This window comes from Hypomesus nipponensis, chromosome 12 (genome assembly GCF_054491055.1).
Source record: "Hypomesus nipponensis isolate SF chromosome 12, ASM5449105v1, whole genome shotgun sequence".
Taxonomy (NCBI): domain Eukaryota; kingdom Metazoa; phylum Chordata; class Actinopteri; order Osmeriformes; family Osmeridae; genus Hypomesus; species Hypomesus nipponensis.
In genome coordinates, this window is record NC_140372.1 from 13,842,484 (window position 1) to 13,865,095 (window position 22,612).

The 22,612-nt window shown below is 46.8% G+C and overlaps 3 protein-coding genes across 3 annotated transcripts; 1 reads left to right on the plus strand and 2 right to left on the minus strand.

Annotated features, from left to right (window-relative positions):
• Positions 1–2,203: 2,203 nt before the first annotated feature.
• LOC146261621 (keratin, type II cytoskeletal 8-like) lies at positions 2,204–6,678 on the minus strand. Its single transcript, XM_084667855.1, has 9 exons — positions 6,426–6,678; positions 5,410–5,618; positions 4,724–4,784; positions 4,525–4,620; positions 3,946–4,110; positions 3,418–3,543; positions 3,119–3,339; positions 2,925–2,950; positions 2,204–2,727 (listed from the first exon to the last, which is right to left on the minus strand). Exons 1-9 carry the CDS (start codon positions 6,636–6,638, stop codon positions 2,552–2,554), a joined length of 1,293 nt encoding a protein of 430 aa, XP_084523981.1. The 5' UTR covers positions 6,639–6,678; the 3' UTR covers positions 2,204–2,551.
• Positions 6,679–7,063: 385 nt separating this feature from the next.
• On the plus strand, positions 7,064–10,528 carry LOC146261622 (keratin, type I cytoskeletal 18). Its single transcript, XM_084668145.1, has 8 exons — positions 7,064–7,423; positions 7,648–7,730; positions 7,932–8,088; positions 8,202–8,363; positions 8,495–8,620; positions 9,289–9,521; positions 9,622–9,656; positions 10,082–10,528. The coding sequence occupies exons 1-8, from the start codon at positions 7,064–7,066 to the stop codon at positions 10,300–10,302; spliced, it is 1,377 nt and encodes a 458-aa protein (XP_084524271.1). The 3' UTR covers positions 10,303–10,528.
• Positions 10,529–11,766: 1,238 nt separating this feature from the next.
• On the minus strand, positions 11,767–20,948 carry arpc2 (actin related protein 2/3 complex, subunit 2). The gene is made up of 10 exons (XM_084668467.1): positions 20,728–20,948; positions 19,706–19,740; positions 19,388–19,500; positions 18,085–18,130; positions 16,884–17,070; positions 16,353–16,446; positions 16,069–16,195; positions 15,681–15,781; positions 14,755–14,855; positions 11,767–12,257 (listed from the first exon to the last, which is right to left on the minus strand). The coding sequence occupies exons 1-10, from the start codon at positions 20,799–20,801 to the stop codon at positions 12,236–12,238; spliced, it is 900 nt and encodes a 299-aa protein (XP_084524593.1). The 5' UTR covers positions 20,802–20,948; the 3' UTR covers positions 11,767–12,235.
• Between the last annotated feature and the right edge of the window lie 1,664 nt (positions 20,949–22,612).

Genomic DNA, 22,612 nt, shown 5'->3' on the forward strand with positions numbered 1-22,612 from the left:
AATCTTGTCACCAATCTTTGGCCCTTTTCCACTACACCTTTCGGCTCGACTCAAATTCGTTTTTTCATCTGTCGAGTCTGGTACCTGGTATCCTGAGTTTTTTGGGGGGATGGAACCTCCATCGTGGGTCCAGGAGGCTAGGCGATGTTCAAAAGTTAACGGGAAACACTGCAAACTACCAATTGGCCAGAAATGACACAATGCCACAATGTTTCAATCGCCAAGCTACTTCACAGGAGTCGCTGTCTATGATAGTGGCCGTCATTTTCTTTTCCAGTGGACTAGTCGATATGTCAATTGCCGTTGTTTATTGAGGTGCAGTTACGCTATGTGTTACCGACAAAAGGGTCCAGCAAGTGAGTGTTGCGTTGAAACAGACATCAGAGCGAGGGGTTCAGGTAGGAGGGTTGCAGAGGAAAACCAAGTACTACTGCGTATGGAGGTGAGTCGTGTCTAGCCGGTACAGTATCTGAAGTAGTGGAAAAGCGGCTTTATATCCATCTAAGCCTGTTGATGTGCTATGCTACGCTACCCTAGTTCATTTCCAGTGTGACTCAAAGCATTTGTGCCAGTAGTGAAAAAAATAAAGAGTTGTACAAATCCTGTTCGGTTAATAAAGTGATGTGTTTTTAGCTGTGTTTGGAAGAACGGCAGTGATTTTTTCGGATAAGGAGTTTGTGGGACACAGATATAGACTCAGTGGAAGTCTACTAAATGGGTCATAAATTCGCTCCATCAATCACTGCAGCCAGAAACGTCTCCCCGTCCTCCCATGCTCCATCTCTGACAGTAGTTAGAGAGGATGTGGGGGGGAGAACGAGGGGGAGGATGAGAGAGGAAGGAAAGGCCGAGGCGAGAGGGGGAAAGGGAAAGAGGTGGGACTGGGCAGAGAGAGGAGGGGGAGGAGGGCCACATGTGCCTGAGCGGTGGAGGAGTGAGAAGGAAAAGATTAGGTGTTGGTTACTGGTATGTGCAGGGCCGGCCGACGCCGATAAACAAACTGAACATTTGTTTAGGGCCCCACGATGTGTGTGTGTGTGGGGGGGGCTGTCAGTCCTATGGAACTTCAGCCCAGGGATCTATCCCTGTTTTGAACACAAGGGTCCATGTCCATTCCCATGCATGTCGAATGGGGAGCAGATCCATAGTGTTCACGCTCATGAGATGACAACGCTGCAGTAACACTCCAGCTACTTTGCTGTAACTCCAAAGTAACGCATCTAAAGAAACTCTCCACTAACACTATCTCTCCAGCGTCCGGGATGGAAGATGAACCATGGACCTGTATCAAGTACAAAAATGTGCTGTATGTCCCGTGTATTTGACTGTATTGGCTCATAGTCGCATTTCTCCCTACCTCCCTACAGCTGCACAGCAAGTCTTTGTGTTTGACTTTTCATAGCGGTCTTCTAAACAACATTTGTCAACATAGCGTGAGAGGTTGCTCTATGAATCAGGGGGAGAGACAGGCTGTGGCGCAAGCTAACAGGCCTCTGCGAGGGCAGAATATTTATATGACGTTGAGGACGAAGAATTATTAACACGGGAGGGGGGGGAGTTCCCTAAGAGTGTGTGTGTGTGTGTGTGTGTGTGTGTGTGTGAGACAGAGAGCGAGAGAGACTAGAAGGCATAGAGCAAGACTTGAAACAGGGCAAATGAATGTGTGCATGTTGACCGTTTATTAGATGTGTTTGAGCCAAAGCCAAGAGTGTGCGCCTGTATGTGTGAGCTCTTGACACGAGACAGACACGAAATTCAGTCAGAGATGAAAGGCCCACCTGTCTCTCCCTCCAGCAGCCCTGCCTGCACACCTCTTTTCTTTCATCTCAGTCCTTCTCTTTGTCACCCGTCGACATTCCCAGAATCCTCCTTACTCTCGCTTTCCCTCCTTCCTGCCCGGCCGGCAGACAGAACACACCTCACACACGGCACATGGAACAGCACGTTCTCTTTCAGTAAACAGCTGAATGGAGCGCAACGTCAGTCCACATGGCATCAGATCTGTCCGTCGGCCATGTTTTGGCGTTCCTGCGATTAGACGGCAGGAGAAGCAGATGTCTCGCATCTTAACTAAGCTGGCCTGAGAGAGCTGGCCTGAGACAAACAGGAGGAACTGCCGTTTGTACCAGATATATATACACACACGCACACACATACACCCATTAAACGTGCAAAACTCAAACGAAAAGTATGATGACTCGATTTTATTTTTAGACATGATGAAGAGACACAAGAAAGTACTTCTCTCACACCACAGAACCATACTGGTTTGGAAAGTTTGGAACTAGAGAAACATGTATTGGAGAGAAAGTGAGTGCTGCTGGTGCTGAAGGAAGGAGAAATAAGACTCGGCCAATCTTTACATTGAGTATTATTCTACTACACAGACTTCAATTAATTCACTGAGGAAAATAATTCTCCTTCCTAAACTTTGAATGTTTTCACCAGACAATTCATGGGCTACATCAACCATTAAGACAAAACACAAACAGTGGGTATATTGCAGTGCGATGTTACCACAGGGACATAATTTGATTGACAGTCGGTTGAGCTAGTCGTCGTAGTGTGAGCTCTCAGATATGACCCGCCCCTCGTCCACCTCGACTTTGATCAGAAGACGCTTCTTGAGGGCGTAGTTAGCTGTGGGGATGGGGCTGGTTGCTTGGGTGACGGGTTCAGGTAGGAGGGGCTTGGAGATGTTGTGAATCTTCGCCGGTGTCTCGTGGTCTGCATGCAAGCAAGGACTGGATTGGTTGGTATGTTTTAGTAATCTAAGCAAAAGAGACACGGTGGAGTTAAGAAGGACCTATGTGTTGACAAACACCAACAAACACAAATACACAACAAAGACAACCTGTACATGGATGGGGAATCTAGGCTTGTGCCTGGTAAAAGGGAACTAGAGGATATGCAGAACACCTCACCTGACTGGCGCATGTGATCGTTCATCCTGCCAAGGAAGCACAGAAGGGTTTAATAATCAATCTTTCTCTCTTTTACACACACACACACACACACACACACACACACAGACACACACCCACACACCTACCCCCCCCCCCCCCACACACACACACACACACATACTCCTCCATCCACCCCCCCTCCTCTTCCTCACCTCTTCTCCTCCCCTTCCAGCAGCTTGCGGTAGGTGGCAATCTCGATGTCCAGAGCCAGCTTGAGGTTCATCAGCTCCTGGTACTCCCGGACCTGCAGGGCCATGTCCTGCTTGGCGCGTCGCAGTGCCTCCTCCAGCTGGAGCTTGTTCTCCCGGGCCAGGCCCACGTCCTTCACACCTGCCACCTCCGCATCCTCGATGTCCTTCTCCAGAGATTCTTTCTGTAGGGAGAGGAGGAGCAGTGTCAGTGACTGCTGCGAGTGAGAGTGTGTGTCAGTGTGTGTGTGTGTGTGTCTCACTCTCTTCCTGAGGGCCTCCAGATCTGCGGTGAGTCGCTGTATGACGCGCAGCATGTCAGCGATCTCCTTCTTAACGTCCCTCACATCCTGCTCGTATTTTCCCGCCTTCAGAACCATGTCATCCATCTGAGGAGGAGAGGAGAGGGGAGAGAGGGATGGAGGGGAGAGAGGGATGGAGAGGAGAGAGGGATGGAGGGGAGAGAGGGATGGAGAGGAGAGAGGGATGGAGAGGAGAGAGGGATGGAGAGGAGAGAGGGATGGAGAGGAGAGAGAGTGGGGAGGGATGGAGTGGAAATGAAAGGGAGAGAAAGAGATTAAAACCAACCATTATGAACCGTATTTCTGTAAGCGCGCGCACGTGTACATGTGTTTGTGTATGTTGTTTCTGCATGGGTATGTGTGTATGTGTGCGCGTGTGTACGCGTGCGCATCATGTGTACTGCATGTCTGTGCACATGTGTATGAGTAGATGCGTATGTGTGTATGTCTGTATATACCTGTGTATGCATGTGTGTGTGTGTGTCCTACCTTCTTCTGATTCCACAGCTCGGCCTCCTCTCTGGTCCTGGCAGCCATCTGGCTGTACTGGGCCTTGACGTTGTCCACTATCTCGTCCATGTCCAGAGCACGCCTGTTATCTTGAGTCAATTTGACTGTCTCGTTCTGGATCTGGGACTGCAGCTCCTTAATTTCCTATACAAACACACACACACACACGCGCGTTTGTTTTTCTATCCTTGTGTAGCCTGCGATTCACTCCCATTCAGAATTGGGTTATCCCTAACCTTAACCCTAACCCTTAAAGTAATTCTAACCCTAACCCTAAAGCACCTTAAAGTTCCTGATCAGAGCATTTGAAGTTCTGGGGCCCAGCAAAAGACCCCCACAAGGTCGCAAACAAAACAAAACTAAACAAAACTACAAACACACACACTACAACGTCATCTATTGTGAAGGAGAACAAATCAATAGCGCCCTCTGCCCTCCACCAGGTATAGTGCATCCGTATGACAGACCTGACTGAGGGGGCGGGAATTAGGAACACGGATCCAATCCCTTGTGTGACCTAAATGGGATTGGCCAGTGAGGCCTGTCAGTCAGTCCTACCTCATCAAAGCCCCGCCTCAAGAATTCCAGCTCTCCCATCAGGTCTTCCAGCTCCAGAGCCAGGTTCACTGTAGCCAGGTGTCCCTCATCCACGTCCTCAACACACACACACACACACACACGGAGATATAGATGTCACACAGGAGAGGAATATATGGATGGAGGAAGAATGGGAGGGGGGTGGAGGAAACCATGTCACCTTCTTGTTGATGACAAACTCGTTCTCCAGCTCAGTCTTCTTCTGGTACTCGTCCTCATAGCTGCACAACACACACACATAGGATTGATTCAGGACATGGATGATGACACACACACAGTCACTCACTGTCACATCCTAATGGATCGTCATCACCCAAACACACACGGTCTCTGTTTCCCTCTCTCATGCAAACAGAGTCAGACTGACAAATAGACCTCCTGTGGCACTGGGCTGAGATGAGCTAGACCAGACCCAGAACCAGAAACAGACCCAGACCCAGTGAATGGATGGCCCAGACATAGCCCACCAGCCTGGCTCCCTGCCCTGATTCTCCCCAGACTCTAAGCTTCTGGGCCCCCTGTTAAGGGGTGGGCTGGAGGGGAGAGGGAGGTGTGCTGTATCCCTCCTCCTTACAGATCCTTGCTTATGTTCAGGTGGGATTTGGGGTGGTGGGGTCATGAGAGGGTTTGGTGGCTTTGAATGCAGTCGCAGGAAGGTCTTGGAGTGACGAGCAGCAGCATGTCTGAATGATTTGATGGGAAGTCTCTTGTTTTCTCCATCTCAATGTGTGTGTGTGTGAGTGTGTGTGTGTGTGAGAACTGGCGGATCCCCCCCCCCCAAAAAAACTAAACCCCCCCAACCTCCCCTGACTGTTGCAGCGAGGACAACAACAGCCAGCCTCTCACCTCAGTCGAGTGTGATCCACTTCCTTCTGGTTCTTGAGCAGTTCTGCCTCCAGCTTCTTCCGGTCCAGGTCGAGCCCGTCTATCTGGCGCTGCAGGTCAGCCTCCTGCTGGCTGACGATGTCCTCAATGTTGCCCTTGTAGCCCTCCTGATCCAGAAGAATCTTCAGCCTTGTGTCCAGCTTCTTGTTCTCCTGCTCCAGGTGCTGGACCTGGAGGTGAATGGGTGGAGCGGTATCATTGATATATTTAATACGTCTATCACAAATACACGATATGCCAAATGTTATTGAAGTGTGTACTTATATCATGACATGGAAATCAAGGGAATAAATCGCTTTCCCTTGTTGCCAACGTCTGTGTCCATAATGCCTGTGGTCAAACCTACTACGCTCTTGGCGAGAGTATATTTATCCGTAGCTAAGGTTAACTGTGTGCAGTCTGTGCATAAATTCACTGTGTGTGCATGTGTGTCTGTGCGTGTGTGTGAGAGAGACAAACATGAACAATTGCAGAGGGGACACTTTTAATTGGTAGTGAGGAATTACTTTCTAACATAACTGCACATCTCTACCTGCCCACTGGGGGGCGAGACTGAGGCGGCAGACAGTTAACCCCGGGTAGTTTCCTACTGTCAGTGCATAGGGTACAGTGTGTCTTGGATTGGTTGCAGTAAACGCTAGCATGTACGGAGCCTAACGCAGGCTACGCTCATACTTTTCCTAGCCCGGAGCACGGAAAGGGAGTGCCTGACAAAGGGAGTGACAAGCGGGCGAGTCCTACATTTTCCCGCAGGTAACATGCTTTGACCGTGCATTGTGTACACTTTTTGTAAACTAGTGTCAAACTATTTGATTGTTTTTCTGATGTTAAAAAACTGGACCCTTTAAGCCCAATGTGAGTAAACAAGAAAAGTAAAAAGGATACAAAACGTAATTAATTTTAAATGTATGCAAATTGCATCAATATTCTGGTAGGTTACAGTGAGAAAGACAAAAACGTTTTGCTTTAAATCCTACCTTGTCGATGAAAGCTACGAATTTGTCGTTCAACCCGACCATTTGGTCCTTCTCCTTGGACTTGGCCGACTGGTCCTTTGGATCCATACCGGATGCCATAGGGCTCATTAGGTCGGCCTTGGCAGAGGAGATAGTCGGGTAGCTTTTGAGCACGCCCGCTTTACCGGCGGCTGGTGTCGAGGATTGGCTGCTGAATCCACCGGGCTTCGACATCCTTGCCGAGTACCGTTTCTGGTTGACAATCAGATGACAGAGCAGAACTGACTGAAAAAAGTCAGGAGGAGGACAAGTGCGTAAGACACCTTGACTCAGAAAAACACCTGCATTTAAAGGGGGGCGATGACCTCCCCTTTCCTGTAGGTATTTGCCTATGTCCAATCATATGAAGCCAAGTTCAAATTATGACATTCAATCTGAACAAATCGAGGTGAAATTCTGGAATTACAACTCCAAACCTGTTTCCCGGAGGTGTGATGGTCACAACCGAGCCAATAGGAGCCATGGGGCCGGTTTTAGGCGTCAAACGTCGGTATAAAAACAATTCCCTGCATCTCCCCATCACCTGAACAGCTAAACCTGGCTACGTTGCTCTTCTACACTGTCAACTTGTACGCACTGTCCATCCGACTATCACTAATATGGCTAGGAACAGCGCAGGTAGCATGTTCGGTGGGGCTGGCGGACGAGGCTCGAGAGTGTCCGTGGCGAGCTTGGAGGGTCTCAGAAACGTGATGCGCGCAGACCCGGAAAAGAAGCCTGCGAACGGTCCAATCTCTTCTGCCAACGGTCCGTTGGTCGCCGCTGCCGCACCGGACGACAAGAAGACGATGCGCGGTCTGAATGACCGTCTGAATGACTACCTGGGCAGGGTACGGCAGCTGGAGAGCGCCAACACAAATCTAGAGGAGCAGATCAACGACATCCTGGCCAAGCGGGCTGTGCCGGTAGGCCGCGACTGGGCAGAAATCGAGAAACCGGTGGCGGACCTCAGGAAAAAGGTTTGTATTTTCAATATTTTCTTTTGTAGTCTTTGGTTTAAATGTAAGTCAATTCCAACTGCATTGCTTCAAAAGTAATTGTATATATACGCCTATACATATACAATTGTATATACATATAGCCTACCGTTATATAACAGTAAATATATATATAAGCTGTTTCTAATTCGTTTTGAATTGTCAGATTTAATGCTTGACTCCCGGGCTTTCATTATTTTGCGCAGCTGCGGGACAAGACCCTTGAAAACGCGCGCCTGCTGCTCCAGATTGATAACACCAAACTGGCCAATGAGGACTTTAAGAATAAGTATGTAGGATATATAGACTTGACTAAAAAAATTATACTTATTTTGGGGTTAAAGTGGAATTTCTTGCACCTACTGCACAACATGCTATATTTTCAGACAGGCCTATATTAATAATGATGATAATATATTTAAGATGTTGGCTTATAAATCAGGAAAGTAGTGGTGGGCTTGACCTAAACTCCCATTCCCCCCTCTGATAGGCTGGAGTCTGAGAAGCAGGCAAAGAAGGTCGTAGAGCACGATCTGGTTGGTCTGAAGAAGGTCATCGATGACACCCTGCTGAACAAAGCCCAGCTGGAGAGTCAAATAGAGTCTACCAAGCAGGAACTGGCCTTCCTCAAGAAGGACCACAGTGACGTAAGGACAACACACACACAAACACACACCACGAGCATTCGTGCACCCAATTAAACACAGCTTTAATGACATCATTTGGCCATCTCCTCTCCTCCCCCTCTCTCCTATTACAGGAGGTTGCGGCCCTGCGCAAGAAGGTTAAGGACTCTGAGGTGATTGTGGAGATCGACTCCAACAACTCCAACCTGGGCGATGTCCTGGACAAGATGCGGAGGCAGTACGATAAGCTAGCCCAGAAGAACCTGAAGGACACTGACGACTGGTACCAGAGCAAGGTGTGCTGGTGCTTCATTTATGGACCAGGAGTCCTGCACCCTTCTTCCCCTCCGTTAATCTCTCTCATTCCCTCTGTTCCCTCCCTTCCCACCTCCTTGTCTCCCTCGCTGCCGTTCTCTCTTCCCTCCAGTTTGACAACATCAAGGAGGAGGTGGCCCAGAACACAGAGGCTTTGCAATCTAGCAAGCAGGAGCTCAACGACCTCCGGCGCCAGAGACAGCTTCTGGAGATTGACACCCAGGCCATGCTTAACATGGTAACACACACACACACACACACACACACACACACACAGTCACGAGACATGTCCGGAGGCGCATTGCGGTGGCAATAGGCTCCGCTGAGCAAAGATAACAGCAACAGCTGTACAGACGCGATGACAGAGGATGTAAAGTATGTCTTGACTTCATTTCTCTGCAGTCAAAGACAAAACCGGTGCGCACACACACACTCCTGAAAGGGAGTATAAAAGGCCATTGTGGGAGTAACCTAGCGTTCACATTCCCAAGTCAGTGTACCCCGTTATTACAGCTAGCATTGTGATTAACAAGTAGTTTCTCCCTTTGATCTTTTGCTCCTCACACAAAACCACTGGAATTCAAACAGACACGTAAAACAACTAACCCCTTATCCGAAGTTTATTTGTTTAAAGTGATTTGCATTTCAACAAACATGAGTCTTTCCAAAGGGTATTCAAAAGCAGGGCGTGTTCTCCATCAGGAAATGATTTTTCCACAGACAACCAATTACCCACCAATCAGATCTCAACCAAAAATCACAATCCAAACACTGTTTAGTGTCCAAACCAACCTCTTATCTCTCTCTACCCCTCTCCTCTCATCTCTTTTCCCTCCCCTTCCCATCCCCTTGCCTCTCTTCTCCTCCCCTCCCCTCTAATTTCCTAATTTCTCCTCCCTCCCCCAGATACGCTCCCTGGAGGACACCCTGTCTGACACAGAGAGGCGCTACAACAATGAGATATCCCGCCTCAACAAAATCCTGCTTCAGCTGGAGGCTGACCTGACGAAGGTTCGCTCCCAGGTGGAGCGCCAGGTGGAGGACTACCAGGACCTGCTGCACGTCAAGATGAAGCTGGAGGCTGAGATCGAGAACTACCACCGCCTCATCCTCGGCATCAGTGATGACAAGGAGGCCAGGTATGACCTTGGGTGGGTGCTTCTGGAGGCACACAGGCACAGTCTTGCGATACTACAACAGCGATACGCTGTCTCTCTCTCTTTCTGTTCCTCTCCACAGCTTGGAGTTCTCTCTAGAGAACGCTCTGAACACCGGTGAGTTCTAGAAGCTTCTTTCGGACACCGGTGGTTGCAGATGTCGAGGAGATGCGGCGTGTGGGGGTCCCCTCAGATGAACTGATGCTGTGTGTCTTGCATGTTTTCCATTTCAGTTCAGTCACGCTTCGCTGTGTTTATATCACATCTCCTGGCTCCTACCCACTTTCACAATCCTCTAGTAGGGTTAGGGTTGGGGCTAGGGAGCTTTCACAACTTTCATGGTTGTGGATTCTGTTTTGCTTTGTTCACTAGGAGTAGGTTAGCCGCTTCGTGACGCTTAGCTGTCGCCCCACTGTAAAAACACTGCATGCTCTAATCTCACTGTCCCCCTCGATATAGATCAAAAATGCAATTCTGGAGTATAAAATGAACCAGACTATGTTGATCAAGCTTGGGAAACTGAAACCTACCTTCTCTTTCAGCGCCACCCAAGTCGAGTAAGAAGGAGAAGAAGGAGAAGGAGGAGGAGAAGATGACGGTAAAGGTGGTGGTCACAACTCCTGAGCCGAGTGTCCCTGCCACCGAGCCCCCCCGCCAAGGCGGAGGCCCCCCCTACTCAGAAGGAGGGCAAGAAAGGGAAGAAGCAGGAGTAGAAAGCCACCTCACCTGCTTGCTCCGAGACCCCACCAAACTCCACCTCTAGAGATTCCCAAGACAACTAACCCTGGCCAATCATTTAAGTCTTAGCCCTAGCCCAATTCTGGCTTTTACCCTTCACTCACCCTCTTCCACAACCAACCCTTCTTCTCCCCTAAGAAATGGATGCCCGACGATACAATTACTGATGTTGTGTTGATGTAGCTTTGTTGTTTATCCAGTGCATTCTTCTCAGCAAATTCTATTGGTTAAATAAATACTGCACCATCTTACTCTTGGCTGTTGTCGTTTCTCATGTGGTTTCAGGCAAAACAATCATATTCTTGGGTTAATTACTGTACCAAGCATTGTGCAATGGGAGTAGACTCATAAAGTTTGTGGATTTTGTGGGCTTTGCAGGTGATAACATAATACAAAGCCAGAGGGCTTGGATTGGTTTAGTGATACCGTTTTTTTGTGAACACTCAAACAGAACAACAGAACAGTTTAAAATGACACGACTACAATGCAATAATAAGAAGTCTTACAATGTCGATTACTATATGGTCTAATACAGTGCAACAGAAACGACAACATATCTAAAGTGCAACATCAACTACAGTAGTTCCTTGCCAGACAGTGTAACACCAGGATCTCAAACAGGCATTCACTCATAAATGGTGCAGGGAAGAGACAGGGAGGGACAAGTCACAGGCATCCTAAAAAACATCCCAGAACATCTTTCGGTGCCACAATGCTGCAGAAGTTAGTCAACGTGAGTCTTGAAGGGGAGCTTCTTTAGACTGTGGGCCTGGAAACGTGCTTAGCAGAACAGGGAGGTTAGTCTACCACTGTGGAGCACGGAGGGAGAAACATTGCATGTTGGTGGTACCAGAACCAGGTTTGTTTCTTTAGGCAGGGGTGACATGAGAGGCTGTATTCTGCAGAGGGGGTGTGGCCCAGGCTAGGTTTACAAGAAAGGAGTTCCTGAAATCAAGATAGGAGGGTACAGAGGAATGTATGGAATGCTGTTAGTAACAAGAATCCTCTTTAAGGTATGTTGCATAAATAGTGGTGTCATGTCAAATTTGGTGATCTTAAACTGTGACCAGTGGTCGCTGGGCAGTAAATGTTTAGGTTTTCGAATATTTGCTGAAAGCCAAATCCCACTCAACCTGGGGAACTCATTCCACCATGCCCTGAGGTCTCACTCCCTTCGTTACACGTCAACATGGAAGCTTGTTTGCCAGGAAGAACTCAGACCGTCTTTCCCTTTCCTCAAGTTCCATGGAACTGGCAGACGAGAGCTCACCTCACTTCCACAGAACTGAGATATATTATTAAGATCTGATTATAGCTCTGTGGGACAGCATTGTTTTTCTTTCCCTCCCCCCCCCCCCTTCTTTCTATTCTATGTAATCATGTTCTTAGTACTTATATGTTATGCCAGGTTGTTTGCGTTATCTTGTCCCAAGAATTTCACATGAAACTGAAATTCACTTGAAACTGACAACATCACAGGACAGGAATGCTTTTTGTAAGACGGTTTATTGTATCGAATGACAATGGTACAGACAACATGAAAGCATTGATAGAGATGGGGTGGGGGTGAGGGAGGAATTCTGTAGTCATTGAATGCATGGTCACCATGGGGAAAAGGGGGGGTGGGGGGGTGGGAGAGAGAGAGAGAGCAAGGCAAGAGTACCAAATGGAGTAAAAGATATCGTATCAAAAATTTCTTCTTTTTTTTTCTCATATATATATTTATATAGGACTAATAATTATCTAAGTATGCAAAGCACGGAATGCCCTTTTTATTCTTTTATGCCTCGATTTTCCTAAGAGCCACATTTTCTTTGAAGGAGCCAACTTTATTATCAAAACAAAAAAAGTCTGGACACTCGCAATCAGGCTGGGGGGGAGGGGGGGGGGGGGTCCTGTCCAATGTGGCGCGACTGGGTGTGTCCTGGGAGTCAGAGTGCACGTAAGGAGACTCAGCCTCAGCGGGTAAACGTTTTGCCCCTGTGAACACACACACACACACAAAGTTACAATCCACCACTAACAAAGCTCTTACTCAGGTACAACACCCTCACACATGCAGACAGTCTCCACGAGGATTGTAAAACACTTACCAACCGGCAACCATAATACTATCTTAATGCATCTTCCGAATGCCTCGGTGCAGAAAACAGCTTGTGGGCTATAACAAAACACCCAAACTATCTATCTACACAGCTAGCTGATCCTTCAGTCAGCAAGTATAGGGTTAACTCATCCATTACCTCCACCTATATGCACAGCCATCGTATGGTTCATGAGAAGTTGCTCCACAACACACATCTACTCTAATAGTATTTAACAGTCGGTGAAACTGTTTGTTTTGCTTTAAAGGTCGAGTCCGGTGCTCCTAGGTATTTGACAGTATTTGCCAACGGTAACCCTGCCCCCCAAACACTCACCTGCAGTATAGTATGTGCATTACACATTAACCGAGTGACAAGGGCTGTTCTGTCAGGGGCGACCACACTAAGCCCAGTGTGTGCCAACAGGGGGAGGACAGTGTTTGTGTAGTGGGGATGGGGGCTTGTTAGAATCCTGATCACGGATGTATTCAAATATTGCTGGCACTGGCACTGTCAAAGACGACCGCCTAGGCTTGTGAACGGTAGCCACACAAACAGGCCTTTCCAGGAGGAAGAACATCAAGTGGCTACGTGTGTGTGTGTGTGTCTGATTGTATGTCTGATACCCCCTTGGCTCTAGGCCTCTAGGTGTGTGTGGCTATGCATTCACAGCATTACAGGAACACACACTCGCCAAACCACAACAACGTTTGTAATGCTGAGCTGGTATTCAATGGAGTGTGAATTGAAATGCTGGGCAGAGATAGCGATTACAGAAGCTGGCCGGTCTCTCTTTCGGTTGGCCACCAGTCAGAAGGATGAGATCCATGGTGAGATTGAGAGTGAACGGATTCAGATAACGTGTCTGTCTGGAGAAATGTGATAAGAGTAGAGCGAAACCATCCCATACATACCTACCTACGACTGCACGATTAATCGAATTTTAATCACCATCACGATTTCGGCTTCCACAATCAAATTCGCGTGATTGAGCGATATTTAAAATGCGTCATTCCGTTCATAGAACGCTCCGTATCAAAGTTTTTTTTTGCAAAGCCAATCTAGCGCTCCGTAAACCAATAGGTGCGTTCGACATCGGCTGTGGCTGCATGAAACGACCAGCGAGAGTTGCCGCTTGCTGTCGGGGAGCGTTATAAACTGCTCCTTAAGTCGGAAAATTTGTCATTTTATGTATTGGGCTATGGTAAACTCTTTCTCCAATCTGCAGGCTTCAGCCGGCTGCGGCGCTGCGTGGAGTCAAATACACCTAATGTCTGATCACGTGCCTCCATGAGCCAGTCAGAGTTGTTCCCTGCACCATGCAGCTCAATTTCTAGATGTAGACGGTTACAGGTTACAGAGTAACATGAGGAAAATTCCGCAACAGATACAAGTCGGTCATAAGGCTGCTATCTTAACAAAGAAAACTAAAAAAACTACATGTGACCTGCCTTCGCTAATCCTTAAAGCCTTATTTTAAATACAGTAAAAGTTTAGATAGCTTGCAAATACAGAGGATAGCCTAGCTAACGTTTGCTAGCTGCATAACTTTTAACTGGGTCTTGCAGCGCTGCTTGATTTACTGAAATTATTCTGAAATGTTATGTTCTACTATCCATTAGCATATTTGAGCTTGGCACAGTTTTCCAAAGCCCTAGTGTAACTGAGACGACACAGTAAATAATTCCTCTTTCAAGTAATAAGCCCCCGTTCAATTGTTGAGCATTAAATTAGCTGCAAGGTCTGTAGAGATCTTGGGACTATGCCACTCGAGCGTACACAGATCTGTGTATTGCTCATGCAGAATTCGGTTAAATAAAATCAGTAAAATAAACGTAATGAGTGGAACAAAAGATGAAGTAACGTGGCATTTTATTTTGTGTGAGTTTTAACTTGGGGCAAGTACATTTCTCTTCCACTTGCCCTACAAAAAAATCCACTTGTCCCGGACAAGCGGACAAGCCTTAATGCTGAGCCCTGCCGTATTTGTTTTTTATTGATTATATATGAGTTTTGTACACATCCATTATGCAAGTACATTGTATTGTGGCAATAACATTTGATTAGGTTATAATCAACAAATAATCGTGATAATTAATCGTGATCTCAATATTGATCACAATAATCGTAATTATCATTTTGGCCTTAATCGTGCAGCCCTACCACCCACCCAGCCAGCCAGCCTAATTTCTAGGTTCTAGTACAGACACAGGTGGAAGGAGGAGAAGGAAGTGGTGAAGGCAGAAGAGGAAGGAAGGAAGGAGAAGTGTGGGGAAGAGGCAGGGATGCCGGAGGAGTGTGGTGGAAGCAGGAGGAGAGTGGAGGAAGAGAGGAGGGGGAAGGAGACCCCAGCTGTGAGGAGGAGCAGTGAGGGGTCTAGCAGCACAACTTACGAGATGGTCTTCATCTCCTTCTTCTCAGCGTCGGGACGGGCCCTGTTCAGCACCTTCAGGAAGTCTGAGGTTTTGGCCCGCATGCGTGTGTGGATGTAGGCCTGCAGAGATGACCGACACGGAAGGGTTAGAGAAGCAGACTGACGGAGAGACAGACGTACTGACAGTCAGACAGACAAACCGACAGCCAATTAAGATAAAATCGAACTGACAATAATAAGCTTTAATTAAGATGTGCCTGCCAGACAGATACACTCCTGTCTCCTGCGCACACACTTTTGTGGCCTAGAGCCAGGGGGTATCAGACACACACACACACACACACACACACACACACACACACACCACACACACCACACACACACACACACACACACACACACACACACACACACACACACACACACACACACACACACACACACACACAAACTCAGACATCAAAGGAAGCTGTGTAATTATACCCAGAGTGCTGGTCGGCTTCCAGACCCTACCGTCCTCTACACTAGGGATGGGACTATTTGTTTTTCACAATTCTCACAGTACACGGTTTGATTATTTTGTATGTAATTTTGGGGGGTACATAGAAAATACATACACCACGATAAATCGAAATTCGATTCTTTGAGTGAGTACCCTTTGGGCTCGTTAGCTAACGTGAGGAAATGGCCCTAGGGCTTGAGGTGTAGCTAAGCAGGAAGCACAAGTTCATACCTGGCGCGGTATGGAGGCAAGTGCTGAGGGCTAGTGGTAAACTAAGGGTTTCATGGGAGATACTGACCTCAAAGTACTTTGTAGGGAAAGAAGTAACTTGTATGATGGTGCAGGTGTGGTGTAGCAGTTAGGGTAGTAGTTGGGATACTAACTAGTACAGACCTTGGAACACTATGTGGTAGTGCAGGTGTGGTGCACTAGTTTGTACGAACCTTGGAGCACTTTATGTGGTAGTGCAGGTAGTCCCTGAAGGTGTGGATGAGGTTGATGGTGTTGTCTCTGGCGTTGGCGTTGGTGTGGCGCGGGAACAAAACTGGAGAAAATTGAAACCCAAAACGGCATCAGGTTAGTCACTTCTTCAAGTCACAAAAGAACAGCTTGATGTATCCAGTTTACGGCTCAAGACTTTCCACAACACAGGACTTGCTGGGACATAGCAACTTCCTGGGAGACTAGGACCAACGACTGGAGACCAGTTATCTAGGGGCTGGGTTAACCAGGATTTTATCATGGTTCTCAGATCTGGTCCAAGGACAACACTGGAGACCAGTTAGCTAGGGGCCACAGTTAGCCACTACCCAGGCAAATGTTGGCTTATACCGAAGGTGATGTATCCAATGTTGTCTCCCACAGCAGCGTCCGTGTCCTTCAGCTCCAGGGGTGGCTCCCGGTGGCTGAACAGAACCTGGGGGGCCGTGTGACTGGCCCGCCGACCCTCCTTGAACTCCTACACACACACACACCCAGCCAATCAGATACGCAGTGCAGAGGATTGACAGTGCAGAGCCAATCAAGCAGTCCAGATGCTGACGTATGTGTAATTGCGTGGATTGGCAAAAAACGTGATTCCCGGCTCTCGTGAGAGCTGTCGAGGCATGGCCTACCTGCATGAAGACCTTCCCGATGATGACGTCATCGTCGTCTTTGAAGACGGTGCTGAACACCACAGTCACCCTGTCCTTCTTGGCTTCCAGGTACCTGAGGAGAGGGGGTGCGTTTGGTTTAGTTGACTGAGGACAATATGACCCAAAGAGCAATGGGCAAAGTCTAAGCTCTGACACAAATCAAACATCTGTCGCAAATGCTTTATAAACAATCAATCTGCGACTGTATACATCTCTGTGAGGTACTTTAAGTCCCCAGAGGGAGATTTACAGTCTAACTTTGAACTCATTGGTTTCCCTGGGTGACGAGGCCATTTTGCAACAGAACATTCCATCACCTCAGACCAACAAAGGAAGAGTTGTGTTTTCCACTCAGCTGAGGAGAAACCGAAAGCCACTGAAACATTTTCTTTTACGTTTCTACAAATAACTGATGCCAACGGCACCAAAAGGTTATCTCAAAAGGTTGTTTGGTTCATCACCCCCCTGGAATAGTGTCCCATTTCACCAGGCAGTGCACAGGCCACTTACATGGACTCGTCATCTCTGTAATGGACCACGGCTCTCTTCTCTCCCTCCTTGCCCTCCTCCTGGAACTTGAAGTACTTCTCAAAGACTGAGGCGAAACAGTTCCTCTTCAGCATGCCTGCCTGGTGCACCACCTCCTCCTTATTGGCTGGCACGGAGTCCAGGTCAAACAGCAGGGACACATTGTAGCCTAGGAGACGGCCAATGACAAACAGGGATGTTCAGCAGTTTTCCCCGATGGGGTTCATTACATTTACATTTAGTCATTTAGCAGACGCTCTTATCCAGAGAGACTTACAGTAAGTACAGGGACATTCTCCCAGAGGCAAGAAAGGTGAAGTGCCTTGCCCAAGGACACAACGTCAAGTGCACCGGCCGCAAATCGAATTGGCAACCTTCAGATTACTAGCCCTATGCTCTACCCGCTCAGCCACCCGACTCAACTGGTTAAACTTTTTTTTTGTTGTCATTTTCAGATGCTTTTATCAAGTGGCTGATAAGTGGGTGGGGCTCGTGGCATTGCAATTTGACGTTTTTTTTTTGCGTTTGCTGGAGGTCTCAGGTTTAAATCCCACTATACATACACCACTTTGGGTAAAAGTGTATGCTAAATAAACACACGGTTACTAGGTTTTTGTCTGGAGTAAGATGACTGAGTCAGATGAGAGTCAGGAGTCAGATGGCTGAGCGGTGAGGGAGTCGGGCTAGTAATCGGAAAGTTGCTGGATCGATTCCCCACCGTGCCAAATGACGTTGTGTCAGGGCAAGGCACTTCACCCTACTTGCCTCGGGGGGAATGTCCCTGTACGTCGCTCTGGATAAGAGCGTCTGCTAAATGACTAAATGTAAATGTAAGTGACCTCTGTGTACATCCCATTGTCAGAAAAGCCTTTTACAAGAACCAGCTAGCGTGTTTCAGATTCCCTAAAACCATGAGCACTTCACACAGAGCACCTTGCTTATTATCTTTGATAAAAACAACTGAACAATTGCAGCAAGGCGGGGAATGCGACAACAGCCTAGCTGGTATGCAGCTATGAGGGTTGGAGACAAGACGGGGCTTCTCTACTGACAGGACAGGCTGCTAGTCTCCTCACCGCCTCAGGCAGCACTGTCCTTGCACAGCCTGTTTGGATGACCAGTCAATCACCCCTAAAAGTGTGTGTGTGTGTGCGTGCGCGCACAGGGGTGGATGGTCACTCACCCGCCTCAGGGGCAACCAGGTAGTTCTCATAGATCCTCTTCAGTAGCTGCAGAGAGAGAGAGAAAGGTGAGCAGGGTAGTGCCTGTTAGGAACACCAATAGCATTCATGAATTACAAAAGACAGGGGCCACAGTGGTTGCGGAGGTGGGAATGTGTGAGTGAGTTATTGTAGGGAAGGATAAGTATCTTCACATCAAATGGCCACCTGTCAGTGTGGAATTGTCTGAAATAAGCTGGCCCTATATGCAAATTCTGGTGAGGAATGCGAGGACATGTGGGTATTCAGAGCCGAAAACAAGGGGCTTTCTCCCCGGAGCGATGTAGGCATGTAAGGTACACAGCAAACTGGAACATGTTAGAACATTGTGCAGTTGTTTTTAAAACATCGTTCAAAGTAATGAATACGGTATGCGTTTGTATTTACATTGCACCGAGAAGCGATTGGAGCGATGCAGACTTATAGTGTCTGAAAATGTATTTTTAAATGGCTACTGGAACATGCTAGAACATGGCTCTCACTTCACATCAAAATGCATACTGTAATCACTACTTTTAGTATAGAAAAAGTATTTTTAAAATAACTGCACGGCAAAAATCACTTCTTTAACGGTGAACATTTTATCTCAGCCACACGGTTTTAGATGTACTCAAGGGGGTAAAGCAACAGAGTTCAAAGACGTCCCTCCCTTTTATGCCATCTACTAAAGCCCGAGAAAACATGAGGGGAGAGGTTCAAAGCTGAGCTGCTGGAAGGTAGCCATGAAGCTTGTTAAAGCAGCACCAGCTTGCGCAGCACTTCCTCTCCCACAATGACTCACTTCCTGTTTCTAGAAGAGACCTCTGAAGCGGCTTTCTTCCTTACATGGTGAGAACACTCAAGGTTGTGAGTAGCCTGCGTGCAGAACTCAGACCTGAACAGATGTTCCGCATCGTTGTCTCTTCTTAACCTCCGCTCACAGCTTACCCAAAGCAGCTCACGACGGTACATTTGAAAGGAATTCAAGCTCTGAAAAGTTGTGTTTGCTACTTGCCCTCTCTGTATGAGCCTGGGGTGTGATGGTGAGAGATAACCGGGCCTCAAATGAGGAGAAGGAAGTGAAGGATGACGACATGTTTCTAGTGTAAAGGTGCTGACTGGCCTGCACACCATCTCCGCTTTACATTCTAGACTCTATATCCTCAATATAGAACATCATATACTCATATATACATCATACATCATATACACAGCCACAACACACCGTACTTGAAGACTGTAACTTCAGTGTTTCTATCTCAGTGTTAGCCTGTGTGTGTGTTTTACCTCATCAGCTCCATGCTCCTGTAGCTCCTTGTAGAATTTGAGGGAGATGCTGACCATCACCTTGGTCTTGTCCCCGTTGGGGTTGGAGATATGGTACAGGACGCCATCAAAGTCTAACCCAGAGAGACACATCATGAAAGACCAATAATCCAGCACTTCCATATGCTCCCTTCACCCCTTCCAGTAAAATGGGCACTTTGGGGGCAAACAACTCAATCTTAAATAAGACATTTTATTTAAAGACAAAATGATACAAATACATTAGTACGTGTATGTGTGCATGGAGCGGTCATAACAAGGATGGTCACAACAGCTCACCTGCAAACGTCACCTCTACCGCCTCAGGTTTGGTCCTGCAAACAGTGAGGAGTATTTCTCTGTGAGATACACACCTTTGAAGCTGTTCACATACAGCAGAATTGTGATATAAGGGGATATATGGGTTGCTATTAAATTTTTTTCGGGTTTTGCAATAACACTAGACCCAGACCATCAAATTCACAAATGAAGAACAATGGCTGGGACACAAACCATAATTCACACAGTCAATTGCATCTACTTTAGAGACTGCCTGACCAGTTGATTAAGGGAGTGGCACAGCAAACGGGCAGTGGGAGCTTGCAACTCTGCACTGACTTGACCCAGCTTGACAAATGGAATGCGGAAGTTGCAGGAAAGGGCGATGGCTAACAACCTACCTGGCTAATAGTAATGGAAGATTTACATGTATAAGTAGTTTACAACTGACCCACGACGCCTTGTGACAATTTCACAACATAATACATTTCTGACAGGGCTGCCAGAGAACTTGGACAGAAGTTTGCTAAATCACATTTCAATCAATAACGCAGTAGCAGCTTTAGCAGAGATAAGCTAGCTAACTAGCAAGCTGCACGGAACAGAACACATACAGTTCACTCATTTCTTCCTAATCACGTGTACCGTCAAATATGCCGACATATGCATGTTGTAATATCGGAAGGTAGTGAAATTGTCTAGCAGTCTCCAAACAGATTAGACTCATCAGTACGGATTGTCTACCCCGCCCAGCTAACCAGACACACCCCACCTTCGGCTAGTGGCTAACTTAGCTAGCTAGTTAGATATATAGATGGCTAATATAGCAAGCGAATGTGTCAGTCAGTTGGAACCATTTTCGTAGAGCACCATGTGTGCATTGATGTATCGATAGGTATATCTATATCGTAGGATCAAATAGATGCACCCCACTTTCGTGTTTCATCGAGATGATACTGGCCTGGTACAATATAATGCTAAACAGCTAGATAATATATACTGTATAGCTAGTGCTAAGCTAGTCGGGAACAATGATTTCTCACCCATTGGATGCGCCGTCAAATTTCAAAGACAGCGTCTCTTCTATAATCCGGTTATTGATTTCTAACAGAATCATTGCAGCGGACACTGATATGAAGCGTGGAGCACGATTTGGTCAAATAAAACTGTATGTGATCGGGCGTCTTTGTGTCAAGTGCTGCAGATTTTTCTTTCCTGACAGACCGCTTCCGCCGATGCTTGCGTCTGTCTCTCTTCCGCTTATTTCAATCAGGACCCCAAAGGTTGCTAACAGAATTGCCTGTAATGAATGTTCTGTAGCCCCAAGGCCGGGTGAAAACAGGCTGTCACAACAGTTGATCATGATTTTCAACGACAGTGCATTAGAATACCCGAATTGCAACACCATCAGCATTGAGGCTAATTCAAGTAAAATATTTCAATATTTTATAGTTTCCGTTCAAAACGTTCCACTTTTCCTTTAATTACCGTGTTACACTATGTTTGTGTAAATTGGTGCACAGCGACAGACACACATGCTCATCTTTGCACTTACATTCAACAGACCTTCACTGTACAGTCAATTGTTATTGAGTTTCTTAAACGATCATTCAAATAAAATAAAAAATCCCAATAAATTATGGTTGGTTCTGGTATACCAAGTCTGGTAGGAATGCTATAGTCAAATTGAAAGAAACTTGATAGACAGCATTCTAATAAAGCCTAAAGCCCTTTCAGTACAACTGAATTGAACTTTGTGAATGATTAGAGGAGCTGTTATACTTATTTGGCCGCAGTTATAAGAATACTGTTCAATTGTGCCACTGAAAAAGAATACACACACACATCTGTCTATGTACCCTGTTAGCCATATTCATCACCAATGACTGCATCTTAGAAGGAATACAAACACAGTTCAACAACATTTTCTCAGTGAATTGGGATTGAATAAACCACACCCATGCACATGCACACACACACACACACACACACACACACACACACAGGGCCGGCGTTTGCTATAGTCGAACTAGGCCTAGGGGCTCCATGAAGAGGGGGGTGCCAAATACTGAAGTGCAAGGGGGGGGGGGGGGGTGCTATTGGAACATCTTGCCTAGGGCGGCGAAGGTACGGCGCCGTCATCATAAAAATGGGAGTTGAGGCCATGATGAATCAAAGCAAAGAGGCGGAGGGCCGACCAGACAGGGACGTGGATTTTCATCTTCAAAAAGAAACTTGGCGTGAAATGCTTTTGAAATGTCATGAAGAAAGCACTCAGTCATTTAAAAAAGAACACTTCCCTCGATAATTACCTACCACAACAACAGTCCGTCAATCACAATTTGTCTGCTGTAGGTAGGTTTGTCATAATCATTACATTTAGCACACACCATTATCCAGAACGACTTACACTACAGGGACATTGACCCCAAGGCAAGTAGAGTGAAGTGCCTTGCCCAAGGACACAACGTCATTTGGCACAGCTAGGTATCAAACCAGCCACCTTCTGAGTAATAGCCCAATTCCATAACCGCTCAGCCATCTGACTCCTACCTGTGCAATCAACCCTGTGTGGTTGTGTCTCAGTCCTATTATTTAAATTGTATTTTCAAGTATGTAACTGGTTGAAATGTCCCTCTTTGTCTTTGACAATACCTTTATCTTCCCTAATTACAAAAAAGCTGCAAAATAGCCAATATTCTGTTGAGGTTGATTAACAGGTCGAGATTTTGGCAAAATGTTTAAGATTCTATAATCCATTCAGACATCTAATACCACTAATGTGTTAACACCACTTACTGCATGTGTTTTGTCATGGCAATGTTCAACAAATAGGTAAGACAATAGAGCAGTGTCCACATACGATTGGCTATTTAGTGTAGACTCATTTGATTGACTTGGCCACCCATACGTTCATCCAAACTGATC

Excerpts from the sequence above, each read along its gene's own strand:
- arpc2 (XM_084668467.1), bottom strand. The coding sequence starts at position 20,801 with ATGATTCTGTTAGAAATCAATAACCGGATTATAGAAGAGACGCTGTCT. Across the intron at positions 16,447-16,883 it reads TACAGAGATGACGAGTCCAT|GTACCTGGAAGCCAAGAAGG; the intron begins GTAAGTGGCCTG and ends CCCTCTCCTCAG. Across the intron at positions 14,856-15,680 it reads ACCACATAAAGTGCTCCAAG|GCCTACATCCACACACGCAT; the intron begins GTTCGTACAAAC and ends TCATCTCTGCAG.
- LOC146261621 (XM_084667855.1), bottom strand. The coding sequence starts at position 6,638 with ATGTCGAAGCCCGGTGGATTCAGCAGCCAATCCTCGACACCAGCCGCC. Across the intron at positions 4,621-4,723 it reads AGTTTGTCATCAACAAGAAG|GACGTGGATGAGGGACACCT; the intron begins GTGACATGGTTT and ends GTGTGTGTTGAG. Across the intron at positions 3,340-3,417 it reads TGGAGGCCCTCAGGAAGAGA|AAAGAATCTCTGGAGAAGGA; the intron begins GTGAGACACACA and ends CTCTCCCTACAG.
- LOC146261622 (XM_084668145.1), top strand. The coding sequence starts at position 7,064 with ATGGCTAGGAACAGCGCAGGTAGCATGTTCGGTGGGGCTGGCGGACGA. Across the intron at positions 8,089-8,201 it reads TCAAGAAGGACCACAGTGAC|GAGGTTGCGGCCCTGCGCAA; the intron begins GTAAGGACAACA and ends CTCCTATTACAG. Across the intron at positions 9,657-10,081 it reads AGAGAACGCTCTGAACACCG|CGCCACCCAAGTCGAGTAAG; the intron begins GTGAGTTCTAGA and ends CTTCTCTTTCAG.